The sequence below is a fragment of the Neoarius graeffei genome, chromosome 22 (genome assembly GCF_027579695.1).
Source record: "Neoarius graeffei isolate fNeoGra1 chromosome 22, fNeoGra1.pri, whole genome shotgun sequence".
In the NCBI taxonomy this organism is placed as follows: Eukaryota; Metazoa; Chordata; class Actinopteri; order Siluriformes; family Ariidae; genus Neoarius; species Neoarius graeffei.
This window is the reverse complement of record NC_083590.1, coordinates 11,735,520-11,756,733: the sequence shown is the minus strand read 5'-3', so window position 1 is coordinate 11,756,733 and position 21,214 is coordinate 11,735,520. Positions and strand designations below refer to the sequence as shown.

The following is a 21,214-nucleotide window of genomic DNA, read 5'->3' as shown; positions in this document are numbered from 1 at the left end:
GGTGAAGTACATCCACACTGCACCGTAACGTTTCTCTCACCTTCCCTCCCCCGATGCCCATGCCGCAGTTGTTAAGGCGGAGCTCCTGCAGCGTGTGACACACTGAGCTCTTCAGCAGCGTCTCGATGCCTTTCACGCCGTCGGGTCCGAACGCGTTATCGCTCAGGTCGAGCACCTTTAACTGAGCGCCGGCGGAGATTAGAGCCGAACCCAGAGACGTCTGAACACACAGAGAGAGAGAGAGAGAGAGAGAGAGAGAGAGAGAGAGAGAGAGAGAGAACCAAACACTATGAACACAAACCACTGGTTCTACTGCATTCATAAAACCGAGAACAAAGCAAGTCTTATTTGTTTTCACACACTATGGCTACGTTCAGACTGCAACCTGAAACGACCCATATCCGATTTGTTGTGAAATCCGATTTTTTTGTTAGGCCGTTCACATTACCAATTATATGAGACTTGTATGCGATCTCCAATATGAACGGAAAACGACCCAAAAGTGTCCCGCATGCGCAAATTGACACGTAATAAGCACATCTACCTAATACGTAAACAAAAAAAAAAAAAGCGCACTCTTCAAGTTTAATGATTTTCTTTTTTTGTTTGTTTGTTTGTTTAATTATCTGGTTAGTGTTAAAGTGTGAGGTCTCGTGTGTGTTTTTGTTTCTGAACTGAAATGAAAACGTGTAGCCTGGTAACGAGGGTTGACTCCTAAATGTCTCCCTAATTTCTATATAAGTGCACTACATGTTACTAGGAAGTAATGGATTTTTAAACTCTATATAGTGCACTCGAGCTTCAGTAGGCAGTCATTTGGGATACGGCCGCTGTATTACCAAACTCTTAATTCAGGCTTAATCATTTGCACATATTTATTTCGTCATATTAATAAACTTTTTCTACATTTTTATAAATATTTATTTAGATTGTTTATAGCCAGCTGAATTCTGCAACTTCTCTCAGCGCTGGCTCAAGGTGCAGAAACACCAGTGCAGTTTGCTATGGAGATGAGGCGAGACCTGGCGATGTGGTACAGGATGGTTTAAGTTATAAATCAGTTATAGAAACTGTTTTATTTAATCAGGCTAACAGATCAACATCCAGGTCCCTACCAAAGCCACCATTAGCTTGATCAATTCTATAAAAGTCTATTTAAATTCTGAAAACTGTACAAATGTTGTTGTTTTCCACCAAAGAGGCGGGATTAGCCAACGCAGAATAGTGACGTTTGTCTTGTTGATGACGTGTAGGTCGCATGAATGCGACCTGTCCGGTCAGACTGCAGTCGCATGTGAAAATATCGGATATGCATCGGATTTAGGACCACATATCCAAGCGGCCTGGGTCGCATGTGAAAAAAATCGGATCTGTGTCGTTCAGATTGTCAATAACAAATCGGATACAGGTCGCATATGGGCAAAAAAATCGGATATGGGTCGTTTCAGGGTGCAGTCTGAACGTAGTCTATGATTTCATTTTAAAGAAAATAAAAGGTTCCCTTTAACCCCAGTGAAGTCAGTTAACCGAGAGGTCACTCCAGTTTAGCACTGTGCACGCAGCACACTGCAAAGATTACAGATAAACAGGACCCTCTCGATGTTTTACACTCAGACTGTGTGTGTTGCTCCAGCAGGTCTTACCAGAGCAGGAGGGATCTCTGAACGCAGGCGGCCCGTGAACATATCGCTCCAGTAACAGCACTGCAGTAAACACACAGATATTCTCTCATTATTAACACACACAGTAACGAATACTCCAGTAGGGCGGTGCATGGGGGGGGTCAGAACTGTGAGACAGTACAAGGCAGTGTAAGACATTGGGAGAAGGTGTGAGACACTGGGAGAGTACAAAAGTGTGAGATACTAAGACGAAGATGTGAGACAAATACTGTATTAAAAAAAAAATTAAACATTGTGAGACACTGAAACTGTATGAAGGTGCGAGACACTGAGAGACACTATTGCCGCTTTTCCACTACAAACGCGGCTGAGTCGTGCCGTGCCGAGTCGAGCTGAGTGGGGCTGTTGGAGTTGCATTTCGACTACAACCGCGCTGAACCGTGCTGGCTGGAAGTGGGTGGACACATTGGGTGGAGTTAGCGAAAGTGGGTGGACGTCATGTGATGCCGTTAAGCAGCGCAAACAGTGACATCAGTGACAGTGGCGGAACAAGTCAGAGCCGGGCCGGGGGCGGGGCAAATGACCGGGCCCTTTATTAAAGCTTATCATAACATCATTTTAGGCTACAAAATGTCCGCAACTGCGGTGTTTACCAATTTCAACACTACGGGGTGCAACTATGTTATTTTGTACATTAAGTCCTTCAAACGAACATGTAACTCAGAAACAAAAAAAAACATTAGGCGACATACTGTACATGGCTCATAATAAAACATCAATAGCCTACTGCGCGCATTATTTGAAGGGCATACGACGAGCCTTGCGCTCCGCGAACTCGTCCACGATGCTCTGTATGTCACTGATTCAGTGATCTTTTAAGCGGTAGTCTCACGACCCGGATAGTAAACAATAAACATGGAGGACATGGAGTCGTTAGTGTTGCTGGTCTCGGTGCTGTGGCTTGTTGTCACCGACAACGCGGACAGATACTGGCAAGAGCGTATAGATGAGGCGAGGCGCATAAGGCTTCAGAAATTCTCGTAATTCATAATTATTATTCTTCCGGGTTTGCGGTGTTTACAGATCCCAGCGCGCTCGCGGGGCGTGTGTGGGCATGTGAGGACACTCCTCCTCACCAATCAGTGCACAGGGGAGTGTCTGCTCACGCCCCCAACCTCACTCGGCACGGCTTGGCTCGCTTCAGCCCTACTCCAAAACGGTGCGAGTTTTAGGGGCTAAGCAGGGCTGAAGCGAGCCGAGTCGTGCTGGTTTTTGGTAGTCGAAACGCGAGCCGTGTCGGGCTGAAGTGAGCTGAAGCGAGCTGAAAAAGGGTAGTGGAAAAGGGCCATATGAGACTCTGTAAGAAGTGCTGAGACATAGACACTATGAAACCGTGTATGAAGGTGCGAAAAATGTGCGACACTACGAGACTGTGTAAGAAGATGCATGACATTGTGAGACACAGACTAAGAAGGTGCGAGACACCGAGACTGTAAGAAAGTGTGAGACATTCTGAGATGGTGTCAGACAGACTTTAAGAAGGTATGAGACACAGACGGTGAGACACTATGGAACTGTAAGAAGGTATGAGACCACGCAAGAAGGTGCGAGACAGAGAGAGAGACCACGCAAGAAGGTGCGAGACAGAGAGAGAGACCACGCAAGAAGGTGCGAGACAGAGAGAGAGACCACGCAAGAAGGTGCGAGACAGAGAGAGAGACCACGCAAGAAGGTGCGAGACAGAGAGAGAGACCACGCAAGAAGGTGCGAGACAGAGAGAGAGACCACGCAAGAAGGTGCGAGACAGAGAGAGAGACCACGCAAGAAGGTGCGAGACAGAGAGAGAGACCACGCAAGAAGGTGCGAGACAGAGAGAGAGACCACGCAAGAAGGTGCGAGACAGAGAGAGAGAGACCACGCAAGAAGGTGCGAGACAGAGAGAGAGAGACCACGCAAGAAGGTGCGAGACAGAGAGAGAGAGACCACGCAAGAAGGTGCGAGACAGAGAGAGAGACCACGCAAGAAGGTGCGAGACAGAGAGAGAGACCACGCAAGAAGGTGCGAGACAGAGAGAGAGACCACGCAAGAAGGTGCGAGACAGAGAGAGAGACCACGCAAGAAGGTGCGAGACAGAGAGAGAGACCACGCAAGAAGGTGCGAGACAGAGAGAGAGACCACGCAAGAAGGTGCGAGACAGAGAGAGAGACCACGCAAGAAGGTGCGAGACAGAGAGAGAGAGACCACGCAAGAAGGTGCGAGACAGAGAGAGAGAGACCACGCAAGAAGGTGCGAGACAGAGAGAGAGAGACCACGCAAGAAGGTGCGAGACAGAGAGACCACGCAAGAAGGTGCGAGACAGAGAGAGAGACCACGCAAGAAGGTGCGAGACAGAGAGAGAGACCACGCAAGAAGGTGCGAGACAGAGAGAGAGACCACGCAAGAAGGTGGGAGACAGTGAGACACCATGCAAGAAGGTGCGAGACAGTGTGCGCACCTGAAAGTCGCGCTTATCCTCCAGTGCCCTCGCGATGGCCTGTGCTGCCTCGACTCCAATCGTGTTTCCCTCCAAACGCAGAGCACGAAGACCCTGAAACTCCCGAATCTTCTTCACCATGTCCTCCACTGAACACCACATGGGGACAGAGGACAAGACCAGGAATAATAAGGGGTTAAAGGTGGTGACAGACAAAGACACAACTACAAACGGAGTTCAGGCTGCTTACTGCACTAAAACAATTACTCAGAAAGGGACATGTACGATTAGATAGTTTACAAAACATACAATATAAAGGGGAGCGTATCGGATCATGTATCGGATCATTCTAGAAATAAATATTAAGATAAATCTGAGTAAGACTTTTGGTTTCCTTGTCCATGCTACACTCCTGTGGTGATGATCAGTGTGTATCTGAGCGTGATCGTGTTCTTTGTCCTCACCAGACTCAGCGTTGTCCAGCTTCAGACCCTGTCCTTTATAGCTCAGCTCTCCCTCTCCCACCTGAGTCCGGGCCAGAGAGTCGGCCAGCTGGGCCACCACGTCCGACGCCATCCGCTCACCTACAACACACACACACACACACACACATATACACACACAGTGTGTCAGGGAGGACTTTTCCTTTTAATGAGTCTCCACTCCAACGAACGCCATTACACTTTCCAACCCTTTTTTTTCTCCCCGTGCTTCCATGGAAGGCGGTCGCATTTTCTGCTCTCCCTCCTTTTTTCCCTGCTTGTGCTTCTGTGTCTTGTCTCGTCTGCTGTACTTTTTGAAGAGACTCTCCCTGCATTACTTTCTAAACTAAAAAAAAGCATGGAATTGATAAACTGGTCTCCTAACGAAATTGACACAGTTTTCTCGATGAGAAGCCTGGGTTCGGGGGAACCCACCTGTCCTGCCGGAACGTTCGCGGCTGGTTACACGATGGACGCGTGGGAGCGGTGGCGGGTCGTGTGCCTGGCGATTCTTTCTGTGGAGGACACTGAAGATATCTACCTGTTAGGAACCATGATTACAGGACTTTTGCTGATTGGATTAGGCATTGCCCTGGTATATCGAGGAAATCAGACAACGGTGACAGCTGTTCAAAGCCCCACAAAGCTGCCCGATATGATTGGAGTGGTGGGCAAAGCTGTTGGCACTCGGACTGTGGACATTCAGAACTTTAACCACAAAATGGTTGTTATCTCGGAGCTGCTTTCAGCTTTGCAAGGAATACGTTTTTCGGAGATCAATTTGAATTTGAATAGAATGGACAGATATGGACGAGCGGTGTGGACATGCAAAGACTGCGTCTGGAAAGACCAAACAATTTATATCTTATCGACATTCGGCTCCCTGAGACAGCACCGGCCTCGGTTCAGGCTGTTGCTGAGACAACATTTCCCCCTGAAGGTCACTGCCAGGAGACACTCTTGCATTCCTTCTCTAACTTTCCACGGTCGCCACTTTTACCCCCAGTGTGACAAGCGGGTGCGTGACCAGCACCTTCATGGCTGCAGGAGCGGACGGCTGCTTGCTTGCGCTGGATTACCTCCCTCCCTTACCCCTGATTCCCCCCCCTCAAGTCCTGTGTTTAAAGTGTACTTGTGTTGTTGTGTGCTTATGTGCAAAGGTTTTTTAAATGTACTCCTGACAGGAGCATAGTGGGGGGAGGGGTGTTCTTTTTTTCCCTTATCTCTCCTCATGTTGTGTTTCCTTTTTATCTTCATCCCTGTCTTCCTGTCCTGTCTACCCTATGTTAATTGTATATGTACGGACAGGTTGACGGCTAATTTCGCTGGTACATGTGACTAGTGACAATAAAGGGCATCATCATCATGACCCCGGAAACCCGGAAGTGAATCTTAACATACAAAAACAGTATCATCATGAATTCGTAGTTACTTTTTACAGTTCAAGAAAGAAATTAAAATATTCTGTGAATACAACTTATATTCATAATAGGACAAAAAAAATCAATAAATACAGATAAATAAATAAATTAGACATGCTACTGAAAAGCGTGTAATTTATACAAAAGTCTGCTCGGTATATAATCCTAAGCCGCTTTAGACAGACAGAAATGCTGCTAAGAGCTGAACTGTGGATAAATAAATGTTTATGTCGCTGAATCCTCACCCACAGACAACAACGCGTCAGTTAGCATGAGCTAAAGGAGCTAAAACCCTCCCACAGCACAAACACGCGGGTCTCTCAGCGCGTTCGGGGTGAAACCGAGTCCACCAGGCCACCGGCACCGCGGGGGATTTACCTCTCCAACACCTTTAATCCGGTTTATTCGGTGGGAAAGCGGAGAACAACACGCACACATGCACACACCGGCGGAGTCGTCCCGCTCATTCGGATGACGTCATGGCGTTTGAAAGCTGCGCGCGGTGGCTCACGGGAGTTGTAGTTCTTTATCAGGAAGAGATTGTAGTCCTTGGTTTTGGTGGGAGTTGGAGGGGTTTTTTGGTCTCATCTCATCTCATTATCTCTAGCCGCTTTATCCTGTTCTACAGGGTCGCAGGCGAGCTGGAGCCTATCCCAGCTGACTACGGGCAAAAGGCGGGGTACACCCTGGACAAGTCGCCAGGTCATCACAGGGCTGACACATAGACACAGACAACCATTCACACTCACATTCACACCTACGCTCAATTTAGAGTCACCAGTTAACCTAACCTGCATGTCTTTGGACTGTGGAGGAAACCGGAGCACCCGGAGGAAACCCACGCGGACACGGGGAGAATATGCAAACTCTGCACAGAAAGGCCCTCGCCGGCCACGGGGCTCGAACCCAGGACTTTCTTGCTGTGAAAACCACCATGCTGCCCCGGGTTTTTTTTGTTTTTGTTTTATTTTTTTTAAAGGAAATGAATCAACAGTGGGGGCGGCACGGTGGTGTAGTGGTTAGCGCTGTCGCCTCACAGCAAGAAGGTCCGGGTTCGAGCCCAGTAGCCGGCGAGGGCCTTTCTGTGTGGAGTTTGCATGTTCTCCCCGTGTCCGCGTGGGTTTCCTCCGGGTGCTCCGGTTTCCCCCACAGTCCAAAGACATGCAGGTTAGGTTAACTGGTGACTCTAAATTGACCGTAGGTGTGAATGTGAGTGTGAATGGTTGTCTGTGTCTATTGCCGCTTTTCCACTACAAACGCGGCTGAGTCGGGCTGAGCCGTGCCGTGCTGAGTCAGGCTGAGCGGGGCTGTTGGAGTTGCATTTCGACTACAACCGCGCTGAACCGTGCTGGCTGGAAGTGGAAGTGGGTGGACACATTGGGTGGAGTTAGCGAAAGTGGGTGGACGTCAGGTGATGTCGTTAAGCAGTGCAAACAGTGACATCAGTGATCTTTTAAGCGGTAGTCTCACAACCCAAATAGTAAACAATAAACATGGAGGACATGGAGTCGTTAGTGTTGCTGGTCTTGGTGCTGTGGCTTGTTGTCACCGACAACGCCAACAGATACTGGCAAGAGCGTATAGATGAGGCGAGGCGCATAAGGCTTCAGAAATTCTCGTAATTCGTAATTCTTCTCCTTCCGGGTTTGCGGTGTTTACAGATCCCAGCGCGCTCGCGGGGCGTGTGTGGGCATGTGAGGACACTCCTCCTCACCAATCAGTGCACAGGGGAGTGTCTGCTCATGCCCCCAGCCTCAGTTGGCTCGCTTTGGCTCGCTTCATCCCCACTCCAAAACGGTGCGAGTTTTAGGGGCTAAGCAGGGCTGAAGCGAGCTGAGTCGTGCTGGTTTTTGGTAGTCGAAACGCGAGCCGTGTCGGGCTGAAGTGAGCTAAAGCGAGCTGAAGCGAGCTGAAAAAGGGTAGTGGAAAAGGGCCATAAGTGTCAGCCCTGTGATGACCTGGCGACTTGTCCAGGGTGTACCCCGCCTTTCGCCCGTAGTCAGCTGGGATAGGCTCCAGCTTGTCTGCGACCCTGTAGAACAGGATAAAGCGGCTAGAGATAATGAAATGAGATGAGAATCAACAGTGAGATGGTGTGAGGAAGCAAAGTTAAGCCTGTATCTCACTGGGCTGCGACTAGTTGGAGACGCAACAATTGCGATAAAATATGCGAATTTACACTTGGAATCACACTGAATTGATATTCGCATATTTTACCGCAATTGTTGTCTCCAACTAGTCACAGGCTGTCGCAGCCTGGCTTTCCCTCGGCAGGCAGGGAAGTAGAGGAAGCCTCACGGAAACTGACTTGAGAAGGGTTCGCGACGGTTTTGCGACATTTGCGACTATTTTGAGAGGAATTTTGTCGCACAAATTTTTTGAACATGTTCAAAATTTCACCGACGAAGGAGCAACACTTTGCGACTCATGCGGGGAAATTGAGAAGCCCCGCGAATGTTTCAAGACACTTTTGAATGATGTTCGCAGTTTGTCACAAGCTGTTGCAGCCCAGTGAGATACTACCCTTAATGTTACTGTTGATTCTTCTTCTTCTTCTTCTTCTGGCTGCTCCTGATTAGGGGTCGCCACAGCGGATCTTTCATCTCTGTTGCTCCCTGTCTTCCACATCCTTCTCTACCACTTTCATGTCCTCTCTCGCCACATCCATGTATCTACTCATTTTCGTGTGCCTGGCAGCTCCATCCTCAACATTCTCCTTCCAACATGCTCTGCATCTCTTCTCAGGATGTGCCCATACCATCTCAGTCTCATCTCTCTTAGCTTAATCCCCAAGCTCTCCACATGTGCTGTCCCTCTGATGTGCTTGTTCCTTATCCTGTCCAACCTCATCACTCCCATTACAAATCTTAAAATCCTCAACTCCACTACTGTTGATGATTGATCATTACTAATTGATTATTTTCAAGAATGTCATTTAGGAATCGGATTGATGAGTGAAAATGTTACCTGCCACATGTTATTACGGAAGGAAATTCTAACAGCTTGGTGTCCTTTCATGATGGTAAATGATGCTAAGAGGTCATGCTGTAGTACTCGAGACCGGTCTCAAGACCACTTTTTGAAGGCCTCGGTTTTGTTCTGGAATCACCCACATTTTGACTCGGCCTTGTCTTGGTCTCAGACATGGACAACTCTGGATTTTATTTCAAGACCGGGCAAGACCACGACTGCAGGGATTTCACTAACCTGCCTGATTTATTTGTTAATATTTTTACTGTGATTAGATGTTAAACTTCCTGTTTCAAATACAACCAATCACGTGACTCCTTGCTAATTTGAAATTTTTCTTCCTTTTAACAGCTCTCACCCTTCCCCCACCCCTTTCACATCCACTGGTCTGGTCCTGGTCTTGACTCAGTCTCAACCCCACAAAGCCTTGGTCTTGACTCGGTCTCACCCTGCAAAGTCTTGATCTTGACTCAGTCTCACCCTGCCTTGGTCTTGACTCAGTCTCAACCCCACAAAGTCTTGGTCTTGACTCGGTCTCAACCCTGCAAATTCTTAGTCTTGACTTGGTCTCAACCCTGCAAAGTCTTGCCCTTGGCTGTGTCTCAACCCCTCAAAGTCTTGGTCTTGACTCAGTCTCAACCCCACGAAGTCTTGGTTTTGATTCAGTCTCAACCCTGCAAAGTCTTGGTCTTGATTTGATCTCAACCCCACAAAGTCTTGATCTTGATTCAGTCTCAACCCTGTAAAGTCTTGGTCTTGTCTCGGTCTCCATAGACTCTGGTCTTGGTCTTGACTTGGTCTCACAGCTTTACCTCTGATTGGTACAAAGCCCCGACACTGGAGACTCCTTCCATAAATGTTAAATGATCGTGGATTATGTGGAGCAGATTTTTACAGATGGTGTGATGTTTGCTTCCAGAATTTGTTGGTATTTATTCGAATCCATGCTTCCCTCGACCAATGAAATGTGCCCTGTGCCACTGGCTGCAACACAACCCCAAAGCATGATCGATCCACACCCATGCTTCAGCGTTGGAGTGGTGTTCTTTTCCTGGAATTTGGCACCCTTTTTTCTCCAACCATACCTTTGCACATTGTGGCCAAAAAGTTCTATTTTGATTTCATCAGTCCACAGGACTTGTTTCCAAAATGCATCAGGCTTATTTAGATGTTCATTTGCAAACTTCGGACGCTGAATTTGAACACTTATGTGCACTTGTTACATGCTCTCCTAACATATTGTTATTAACTATTTACAGACCTCCGAGACATTAAGCCAAAGTTTTTCTGGAAGAGTTTGGTGAACTGTTGTCAGTCATTTGCTTAGAGTTTGACTGTCTTATTATATCTGGGGATTTTAACTTGCATGGAGATAATCCTGAAAACACTTATGCCAGAGAACTACTTGCACTTATTGACAACTTCAACCTAGTACAACATGTACAGGGGTCGACCCACTCTTGTGGTCATACCCTTGACCTCGTTATCGCAAAGGGTCTTACTGTTTCTACTACTGTTGTTGACCTGGCCTTATCCGATCATTTCTGTGTTTTCTTTGATGTTTCTATGTCCCCTCACATTCAGAACAGCTCAACGACTATGGGTAGGAGAGTCATAAATGACAACACGTGTTCTCTTTGAGCAAGCTCTCTCTCGGATCTCAACTAAAATGTCAGACTCTGTAGACGACTTACTGGAAATTTTTAATTCAAATATGACCCAAATTATGGATGATATTGCTCCATTCAAAATCAAAAGAGTCAATGACGAGCAGAAAGCACCATGGAAGCAATACCCAGCTGTTAAACTGCTAAAGAGAGAATGTAGAAAGACTGAAAGAAAATGGCACAAATCTAAACTTGACATCCATTATCAAATCCGTAAAGAGATGCTTTGTAAATATAATTATGAAATTGGTAAAGCAAGACAGTCTTTCTTCTCCAACATCATCAACAGGAATATGAGCAATGCCCGTGTGCTATTTTCAACAGTAGAGAAGCTAACTAATCCCCCACCACAATTAGCACCTGAACTTCTCTCAGTTAATAAATGCAATGAGTTTGCATCCTTCTTCAAAGGTAAAATTGATAAAATACGGCAGAATATTGCTCATAATATATCTCAGTTGCAAATAACTGAAAAGCTGCAATCACCAGTGACACAGACAGACAATTTCAACATCTCATCTCATTATCTCTAGCCGCTTTATCCTTCTACAGGGTCGCAGGCAAGCTGGAGCCTATCCCAGCTGACTACGGGCGAAAGGCGGGGTACACCCTGGACAAGTCGCCAGGTCATCACAGGGCTGACACATAGACACAGACAACCATTCACACTCACATTCACACCTACGGTCAATTTAGAGTCACCAGTTAACCTAACCTGCATGTCTTTGGACTGTGGGGGAAACCGGAGCACCCGGAGGAAACCCACGCGGACACGGGGAGAACATGCAAACTCCGCACAGAAAGGCCCTCGCCGGCCATGGGGCTCAAACCCAGGACCTTCTTGCTGTGAGGCGACAGCGCTAATCACTACACCACCGTGCCGCCCCCAATTTCAACATAATGTCAGAATTTTGTTTGATTGATTACGAGACTCTTGAAAAAACTGTACAAAATCTCAGTTCCTCAACATCTGAATTGGACATTCTGCCCACCAACTTTTTTAAGTCTGTTCTTCACCTCATAATTACAGATGTGCTTCAGATCATAAATACATCCCTAGAGACTGGCATTGTTCCTGTGTCCCTGAAAAAAGCTGTTGTAAAGCCTCTACTTAAAAAGAATAATCTGGATGCTTCAGTATTGAACAACTACAGGCCAATATCAAATCTACCATTCATCGGGAAAATCCTTGAAATAATTGTCTTCAATCAATTAACTGTCTTCTTGATATCAAACAGCTGTTTTGATAACTTTCAGTCAGGATTTCGTGCCAATCACAGCACTGAAACAGCGCTGATTAAAGTTATAAATGACATAATTTACGTCTTAATACTGATGCAGGCAAAACATCGGTCCTGGTGTTACTGGACCTCAGTGCAACTTTTGATACTGTTGATCACAACATACTGCTATATCGACTTGAACACTGGGTTGGGTTGACTGGTAAAGTTATCAATTGGTTAAAATCATACTTAAAAGATAGAAGCTTCTTTGTTACCATGGGAAATTGTACCTCAACATCAAATGTCTTTGACCTGTGGTGTCCCCCAGGGGTCGATCCTTGGACCATTACTATTCAATCTTTATATGCTCCCACTTGGACAAATTATCAAGAACAACTCAATTTTGTATCACTGCTATGCAGATGACACCCAAATTTATTTTGCTCTATCACCTAATGATTATGCCCCCCTTGAATGTCTCTACCAGTGTATCGACCAAATCAACGACTGGATGTCACAACATTTTCTTCAGCTGAACACAGATGAAACAGAAGTAATTCTATTTGGGAAAAAAAGATGAAAGACTCAGGATTACCACTATTCTTGACACAAAGGGGATTAAAACGAAAGACATGGTTAAAAATCTTGGTGTTTTCATTGACAGCGAGCTAAACTTTGACAGTCACATGAAAGCAATCACTAAATCAGCATTTTATCACCTAAAAAACATTTCCAAACTAAGAGGACTTGTGTCAAAAAATGATCTGGAAAAACTTATACATGCCTTCATCTCTAGTAGGGTTGATTACTGCAATGGCCTTTTCACAGGCCTGCCAAAAAAGACCATCAAACGACTTCAGCTGGTTCAAAATGCAGCGGCTAGGGTTTTCACACGAACAAAAAGAACAGAACACATTACTCCAATTCTAAGGTCCCTTCACTGGCTTCCAGTAAGCTACAGAATTGACTTTAAAGCATTGCTGCTGGTGTATAAATCTCTAAATGGTACAGGGCCCAATTACCTCTCTGATATGTTGCGGCGGCCTAACCCAATCAGATCTACCAGATCGCAGCAGCAAAATTTACTGGTAAAACCTGTTGTTAAAACAAAGTGTGGTGAAGCAGCTTTTAGCTACTATGCAGTACAGCTATGGAACCAACTGCCAGAGGACATCAAAAATGCTCCTGCTGTTGGCAGCTTCAAATCTAGACTAAAGACCAAGCTGTTCTCAGATGCTTTCTGCTAACTGATAAATATCATCATCTTAACTTTTACAGTCTCTGCATGTTTTAAACTTTACTTAACTTTTATTCTATTTTATTCTGCTGTTTTTACTGAACTTTTACTTCATTTTATTATTTTATTTCTCCTATTGTTGAATTCTTATTATTTTTTCTCTCTTCTTCCCCCTTTATTTTATGTAATTTTATTTTCTATTGTTTACTGTTTTGCCTTTACCTCGGTAAAGCACATTGAACTGCCACTGTGTATGAAATGCGCTATAGAAATAAACTTGCCTTGCCTTGAATTTTATGGCTAGGATGCAGGAAAGGTTTTCTTCTGACGACTCTCCCATGAAGGTCATATTTGTTCAGGTGTCGCTGCATAGTAGAACAGTGCACCACCACTCCAGGGTCTGCTGAATCTTTCTGAAGGTCTTTTGCAGTCAAACAGGGCTTTTTATTTGCCTTTCTAGCAATCCAACGAGCAGTTCTTTCAGAAAGTTTTCTTCATCTTCCAGACCTCACCTTGATCTCTGCTGTTTCTGTTAACTGCCATTTCTTAATAACATTACAATCTGAGGAAACGGCTACCTGAAAACACTTTGCTACGTTCTTGTAGCCTTCTCCTGCTTTGTGAGCATCAATTATTTTATTATTCAGAATGCGAGGGAGTTGCTTAGAGGAGCCCATGGCTGTTGATTTTAGGGAGAAGTTTGAGGAGTCAGAGAATTTATACAGCTTTGAAATCTGCATCATCTGCCCTTTCCTAACGAAGAATTTGAACAAGCCACAACTCAGTAAGCTAATTAAGGTCTGGAACCTTGGTAAAAGTTACCTGAGAACTCAAATGTATTGGGGTGCGCAAACTTTCACATGGTGTTCCTTTTCTTTTTTCACTCTCCAATTGTCTCATCTCATCTCATCTCATCTCATCTCATCTCATCTCATCTCATTATCTCTAGCTGCTTTATCCTGTTCTACAGGGTCGCAGGCAAGCTGGAGCCTATCCCAGCTGACTACGGGCGAAAGGCGGGGTACACCCTGGACAAGTCGCCAGGTCATCACAGGGCTGACACATAGACACAGACAACCATTCACACTCACATTCACACCTACGCTCAATTTAGAGTCACCAGTTAACCTAACCTGCATGTCTTTGGACTGTGGTGGAAACCGGAGCACCCGGAGGAAACCCACGCGGACACGGGGAGAACATGCAAACTCCGCACAGAAAGGCCCTCGCCGGCCACGGGGCTCGAACCCGGACCTTCTTGCTGTGAGGCGACAGTGCTAACCACTACACCACCGTGCCGCCCCACTCTCCAATTGTACAAAACAAAAATAATACACAAATCTTGCAGAAAACGCTGAAAAGAAATGTGTCGTCTTTACCTTTATGCCTTTTCATGATCAGTTCATCTTCTGCTCACTTAACTATTCACAGTAACAGACATTTTCAGGAAGGGTGCCCAAACCTTTGCATGCCACTGTATCTAGTTTCAGAAAATTGCTGCACCTAGATAACCCTTATTTTAGCAATATTGCAACTTTTGAAATGGATAAACTGTTGTAATAAAGTTGTATCTTTAATTTAAATGTGTGTGGGTCACATCAGGGTACTCGTGGAGTTTATTTTTTCGGGGTTTTTTTTCAGCTTTGAAATAAATAAACCTGTGACTTGCAGATGACCAATCAGAATCCAGAATTCAAGAGAGACCTTCTTGAAGTTTCCTTGTACCGCTTGGTAACCAGGCAGCATTTTATTTTTTATTTTTTATTTTAAATCTATAATGAATATGTGTGTGTGAACCCAGCCACTGGGGCAGGCAAGCCAGCCCAACCCGGTGCTGGTCCCAATCCCGGATAAACGGGGAGGGTTGGTGCCAGGAAGGGCGTCCGACCATAAAAAGCTCCACCAAAACAAATGATATGACGATGATCAGAAGTGTGACGATTAATGCTAGAAGTGGGAGAAGATGTCAGTAGAACTAGAAGTATTAAAGGGAAACTGAAGGCAAATTTTTTATTATCAAAATTCTATTTCTCATTTTATTAAATATCAGAACGCATTTTTGATCGCTATTTTGTCACTGCTGTAGCAAGTTATGAGTGTTTGAAATATGCTCTGTAATATATCAGTCCATGTCAAAGCAATGGCTGTTAACAAGATTCGTTGAGACCTGTGCGAGACATCGTAGGACATAAGTAAAACGTACAGCGGAAATCAAAGTCACCAACATCTGCCAAAGTTCCCCATGTCCGAAATCGCTCACTCGTTCATTACTCCCTACTAGACTGGTACCAAAATCCAGAATTGTGACACCCAAAGGCATTTTTGAGACAAAGTCGGCAAACAGTCTTATTTTGTCAATTTGGGTGTGCCGAATTCAAATCTGCAATATGCCGAGCTCTATCTGACCTCTGTTGACCTCTAGAGGTCATTGAACTTTGGGCCTGTAAACGTCTCAGCTGAACCCAGTTTCTCAGCTTTCTAAGGAATGAAATGTACTAAAATGATTAATGAAGTTAGCAAATGGCCTTGTTTGTTAAATGTTTGGGTGCTGAATTCATTTTTCATTTGTAAAACGACATATGACCTCTGATAACCTCAAGGTCATTAAACTTGGCCTATAGGCCTATGCATTTAACGGCATTTTTAAACTGACTTTACTCCCCCAAAAAGAATATGAACAGACAAAAAACAAATAGAAAGGAACAAATACAACATTAAATGCAAGTCCATGTACACGTGACTTACTTTTCACAATGAGAATGCCTCGGCGATCACCTTACATAACATTGCATTACATTTAGCGGTTATTGTTTATACAAAGCTACTGAAAAAAGGACAGATTCAGCAGTATACAAAATGTGGGGGCGTACAGGGTATACAGGTTAATCAGGGTTAGTATATATGAGAGTTTTTTTCTTTGTTGTTTGTTTTTTGTTTTGTTTTAAACGGGGTAAAGCCTTTACAAAAAACAAACAACAAAGAAAAAAACTCTCATATATACTAACCCTGATTAACCTGTATACCCTGTACGCCCCCACATTTTGTATACTGCTGAATCTGTCCTTTTTTCAGTAGCTTTGTATAAACAATAACCGCTAAATGTAATGCAATGTTATGTAAGGTGATCGCCGAGGCATTCTCATTGTGAAAAGTAAGTCACATGTACATGGACTGGCATTTACTGTTGTATTTGTTCCTTTCTATTTGTTTTTTGTCTGTTCATATTCTTTTTGGGGGAGTAAAGTCAGTTTAAAAATGCCGTTAAATGCATAGGCCTATAGGCCAAGTTTAATGACCTTGAGGTTATCAGAGGTCATATGTCGTTTTACAAATGAAAAATGAATTCAGCACCCAAACATTTAACAAACAAGGCCATTGGCTAACGTCATTAATCATTTTAGTACATTTCATTCCTTAGAAAGCTGAGAAACTGGGTTCAGCTGAGACGTTTACAGGCCCAAAGTTCAATGACCTCTAGAGGTCAACAGAGGTCAGACAGAGCTCGGCATATTGCAGATTTGAATTCGGCACACCCAAATTGACAAAATAAGACTGTTTGCCGACTTTGTCTCAAAAATGCCTTTAACTCCTTAAATAAGCACTTTTTTGAATTTTGGTACCAGTCTATACTCCCAAAATAGAGAATTACTAGCACTGAGGATGTGAGTGTGCGAATGAAACGTGAAAGACCGACTACAGTAACGAGAAGAAAAGACGTTATGTTCTATACGAAGGAAAGGAAACGCAGGACCAAACTAATAAATATTGGCGCTCAGCGAGCACCTCGGTGTGATCAGCTGTTCGTTTAGCGACAGAATGATGGAACTGTCAGCGCACGCTCAAAGGGAAACCTGTAGATGGCAGTAATGCAACACTGTGGATGAAGAAGAAGAAGGTAAACCTGCGCATGCGCACACGGACTTCCTCTGTCTGCTTGACTGCGCAATTTCATGCACGTTATTCGCTTTAATCCCCTCAAATTAAATAACTTCCCAGCCACAGAATGGCCTGATATTTTGTGAGATATTACAGAAATAAACAGATATCACAATGACCACATTTCAGACGGAACTAAATTTTACCGATTTTATGAAATCGAAAGGCCGTCTAGCTTTAAGGTGATGATGTCATTCTTCTTTGGCAAATGTGTGGTTTCTCATTGATATAATTAATCATATTTAGGGCCCAAGCACCAGAGGTACAAGGCCCTATTGTTTTCCTAAGAATTCTTCTTCTTCTTCAGACTTGGCCATTTTTGAGGTGGTTCCAATGGGCGAAAACTCATGAAATTTGGTACATTCCTGGCCACAGCTACTCAGGGATAGAGGCTTGAACCTGGGTGTGTCCACGGGACTCCGTAGCGCCCCCACATGTCATTGAGACTTTTGCCTGACATATAGTTTCACCGAACCGTGTCAAATTTGGTAGGTGTGGTTTTGTGCGCTTTGATGTTCTTCTCCAAGCCAATTTGTTGCATTCGTGCCAGATTTGGTGTACATGATATCAAGATGCTGCTGATTTTGAATTGCGAAGGGATTTGCAATATCTATCTATCTATCTATCTATCTATCTATCTATCTATCTATCTATCTATCTATCTTGCAAGATGTTGAAAAGGCGAAACAATAAGTTTGTGACGCCACGCAAACAGGAAGTGTGTCGTAAATTCTTCATGCATTGCTTGATACGGCTCAAACTCCCCAGGTTCTGGGATATAATGGTTCTGGTGATCTCCACATGCCCAAAGTGACCCTCTGGTATAGCGCCACCATTTGGGCCTGGACAGTAATTGCCTAAAAACTCTCACCAGTGGGTGGCGCACACATCAGATACCCAGGCTTTCGCCGCACATCTCAGATGTGTGTGCATCGTATGATGATCGTGTGTGACGGGTCGCAGAAGCGGATGTGCGCGGGCCCTTCGTCGCCGCTTGCGGCTATCTTTTAGGCACTAGTCTTCGTGAAGGGCTTTAACCTATAACACGGTAATAATTACTGGTGCAGACGTTCCTTGTACTTTTAATGTACTCTCTGCTCGAGACTCCGCCCATAAATACAAAATACATTTCTTACAGAAAACATCACCATATCGGCAACTACATGCACTTTTTCTTTCTTCATCTCATTATCTCTAGCCACTTTATCCTTCTACAGGGTCGCAGGCAAGCTGGAGCCTATCCCAGCTGACTACGGGCGAAAGGCGGGGTACACCCTGGACAAGTCGCCAGGTCATCACAGGGCTGACACATAGACACAGACAACCATTCACACTCACATTCACACCTACGCTCAATTTAGAGTCACCAGTTAACCTAACCTGCATGTCTTTGGACTGTGGGGGAAACCGGAGCACCCGGAGGAAACCCACGCGGACTTGGGGAGAACATGCAAACTCCGCACAGAAAGGCCCTCGCCGGCCCCGGGGCTCGAACCCAGGACCTTCTTGCTGTGAGGCGACAGCGCTAACCACTACACCACCGTGCCGCCCCTTTTTCTTTCTTTTTTTGTCTTATTTTAAAATGTCTGTTATTAGATTTTATTACAGTGGAGTGGCAGTGCCGACCCTACGAGTCCCCGTAGAAACCATAACGTATCGAACGAGCTCATTAAGACGCACCTGATACTACGATCAGAGCTGCTGTTTATTCTTTGTTTGCAGTCATGTGACTTTTTGTCTCCTGGTTCACTTCTGGTTTCCAAGTGATGGGCAACAATCAGAGACGCCGTCCAAGCTAAGTACAAGTACGCATCTTGTGGAAAACATTCTCCATCTGATTATATTAATGAACTAGAACCAAAAATCGAACCAATATCAGGAAAAAATGTTACTGATGCGATGGACTGGACCCTGACAGCTTAAAAAAGACAGACTTTTTAATCGATTTCAGCAACTTTCCAAACATACAGTTTCTGGATATTTCTAATTATCTAGTCGTCCAAACATCGTTTTACACAAAGAGTCAAATGAAAGTCTTGAAGCTGATAGCTTTTTCGTTTGTGGCTGGGTTCATGATGTTGGAATAAGATTTGTAAGGGACAACCACATGACTGTCTTGTTTTTGCGAGGGTAAGTAACGCAAGCCGAAGTGTAGTATGTGATTCCAGTCGGAGTTGCTGGAGGCATTTTTTTTCCCAACAATAACTTAGATTTAATTTCATAACATTTCACACATAGCTCAGACTTATGTATCGACATCATTGGACAAACTGAAGACATCCACAAAACATTTTTCCAATAGCCTTCTGGCTTGTCCATGTGATCTTTAGCAAACTGCAGATGAGCAGCAATGTTCTTTTTGGAGAGCAGTGGCTTTCTCCTTGCAACCCTGCCATGCACATCATTGTTGTTCAGTGTTCTCCTGATGGTGGACTCATGAACATTAACATTAGCCAATGTGAGAGAGGCCTTCAGTTGCTTAGAAGTTACCCTGGGGTCCTTTGTGACCTCGCTGACTATTACACGCCTTGCTTTTGGAGTGATCTTTGTTGGTCGACCACTCCTGGGGAGGGTAACAATGGTCTTGAATTTCCTTCATTTGTACACAATTTGTCTGACTGTGGATTGGTGGAGTCCAAACTCTTTAGAGATGGTTTTGTGACCTTTTCCAGCCTGATGAGCATCAACAACGCTTTTTCTGAGGTCCTCAGAAATCTCCTTTGTTCGTGCCATGATACACTTCCACAAACATGTGTTGTGAAGATCAGACTTTGATAGATCCCTGTTCTTTAAATAAAACAGGGTGCCCACTCACACCTGATTGTCATCCCACTGATTGAAAACACCTGACTTTAATTTCACCTTCAAATTAACTGCTAATCCTAGAGGTTCACATACTTTTGCCATGCACAGATATGTAAGATAGATAGATAGATACTTTATTAATCCCAGAGGGAAATTCAAGGTATCCAGTAACATTTCCGCATTGCACAAGATCAATACAAAGACTAAATAGCATTATATGTATAAAAAACTAAAATACAAAAAACAAAATACCAAAAGAAATAAAACATTACCAATAAGAGCAAGTAATAGAATATACAGCTCTCAGTGTGGGAGGTAGTGAGGTAGTGCAGTTGGCAGTAACCAGTCACAGTGCAAATAAGCGTGTAATGAGCAGTGCAAATACTTTGTGGACAGTATTTGCACTGCTCATATATTTATATATATATATATATGAATGAATGAGGGCGGCACGGTGGTGTAGTGGTTAGCGCTGTCGCCTCACAGCAAGAAGGTCCTGGGTTCGAGCCCCGGGGCCGGCGAGGGCCTTTCTGTGTGGAGTTTGCATGTTCTCCCCGTGTCCACGTGGGTTTCCTCCGGGTGCTCCGGTTTCCCCCACAGTCCAAAGACATGCAGGTTAGGTTAACTGGTGACTCTAAATTGACCGTAGGTGTGAATGTGAGTGTGAATGGTTGTCTGTGTGTCAGCCCTGTGATGACCTGGCGACTTGTCCAGGGTGTACCCCGCCTTTCGCCCGTAGTCAGCTGGGATAGGCTCCAGCTTGCCTGCGACCCTGTAGAAGGATAAAGCGGCTAGAGATAATGAGATGAGATGAATGAATGATTCACCACATTTCGTGTCAATTTCGTGTCAATTAAATCTTATTAATAGTAACAGATCTAGATAAATCCAGTGACTATCGACCAAACTTTAATATGCCTAAAGTCAATGTTAATGTCAATGATGACTATTATAAATTGCCAATGGTAAACCCTCTGATGATAATGTTCTTCTAATAATATTCTATTTCTAAGTTAGTAAAAGTCAGACAAAAAAAGTCAGACAATTTGGTTAGAATCTAATGTCTGGTCTGGTGATCTAACCCTGTCAGATATAGGGTCGTCTTGCTGCCGTCCAAAATAGTCCGACATTCGTCCCTGGCCACCATCGCAACGGGCGATCCGAACTTTATCTTGGTGCTTTTCTGATATTTTTTCTTCATAGTTTGGCTTTCGCCATTTCCACCAACGGAACTTCATTTCATTATCTCATTCAAGAGAACATAAAGTTAAAGCTGAGCAGGCGATAAATGCAGATGCAAAAAAACAAACAAAATGGTTGAGTGTCGTGGGTTTTCTCGTTCTCTTGTGTGCATCATTAATAGCGCCATCTGTATACT

General features: G+C 44.6%; 1 protein-coding gene across 4 annotated transcripts in view; it reads right to left on the bottom strand.

Moving 5' to 3' along the window:
* Positions 1-21,214, bottom strand: part of rangap1a (RAN GTPase activating protein 1a) — a 38,222-nt gene that overhangs the window by 13,308 nt on the left and 3,700 nt on the right. For 2 of the 4 annotated variants that reach the window (XM_060904383.1, XM_060904387.1), the window contains 4 exons: positions 4,560-4,679; positions 4,117-4,244; positions 1,644-1,703; positions 41-220 (listed from right to left, as the gene is read on the bottom strand). In XM_060904383.1, the coding sequence (XP_060760366.1) occupies positions 41-220; positions 1,644-1,703; positions 4,117-4,244; positions 4,560-4,679 (488 nt within the window). Of the gene's footprint in view, positions 1-40; positions 221-1,643; positions 1,704-4,116; positions 4,245-4,559; positions 4,680-6,243; positions 6,473-21,214 lie in introns of those variants that run through there. The other 2 variants (XM_060904384.1, XM_060904385.1) reach the window with 2 other exon arrangements.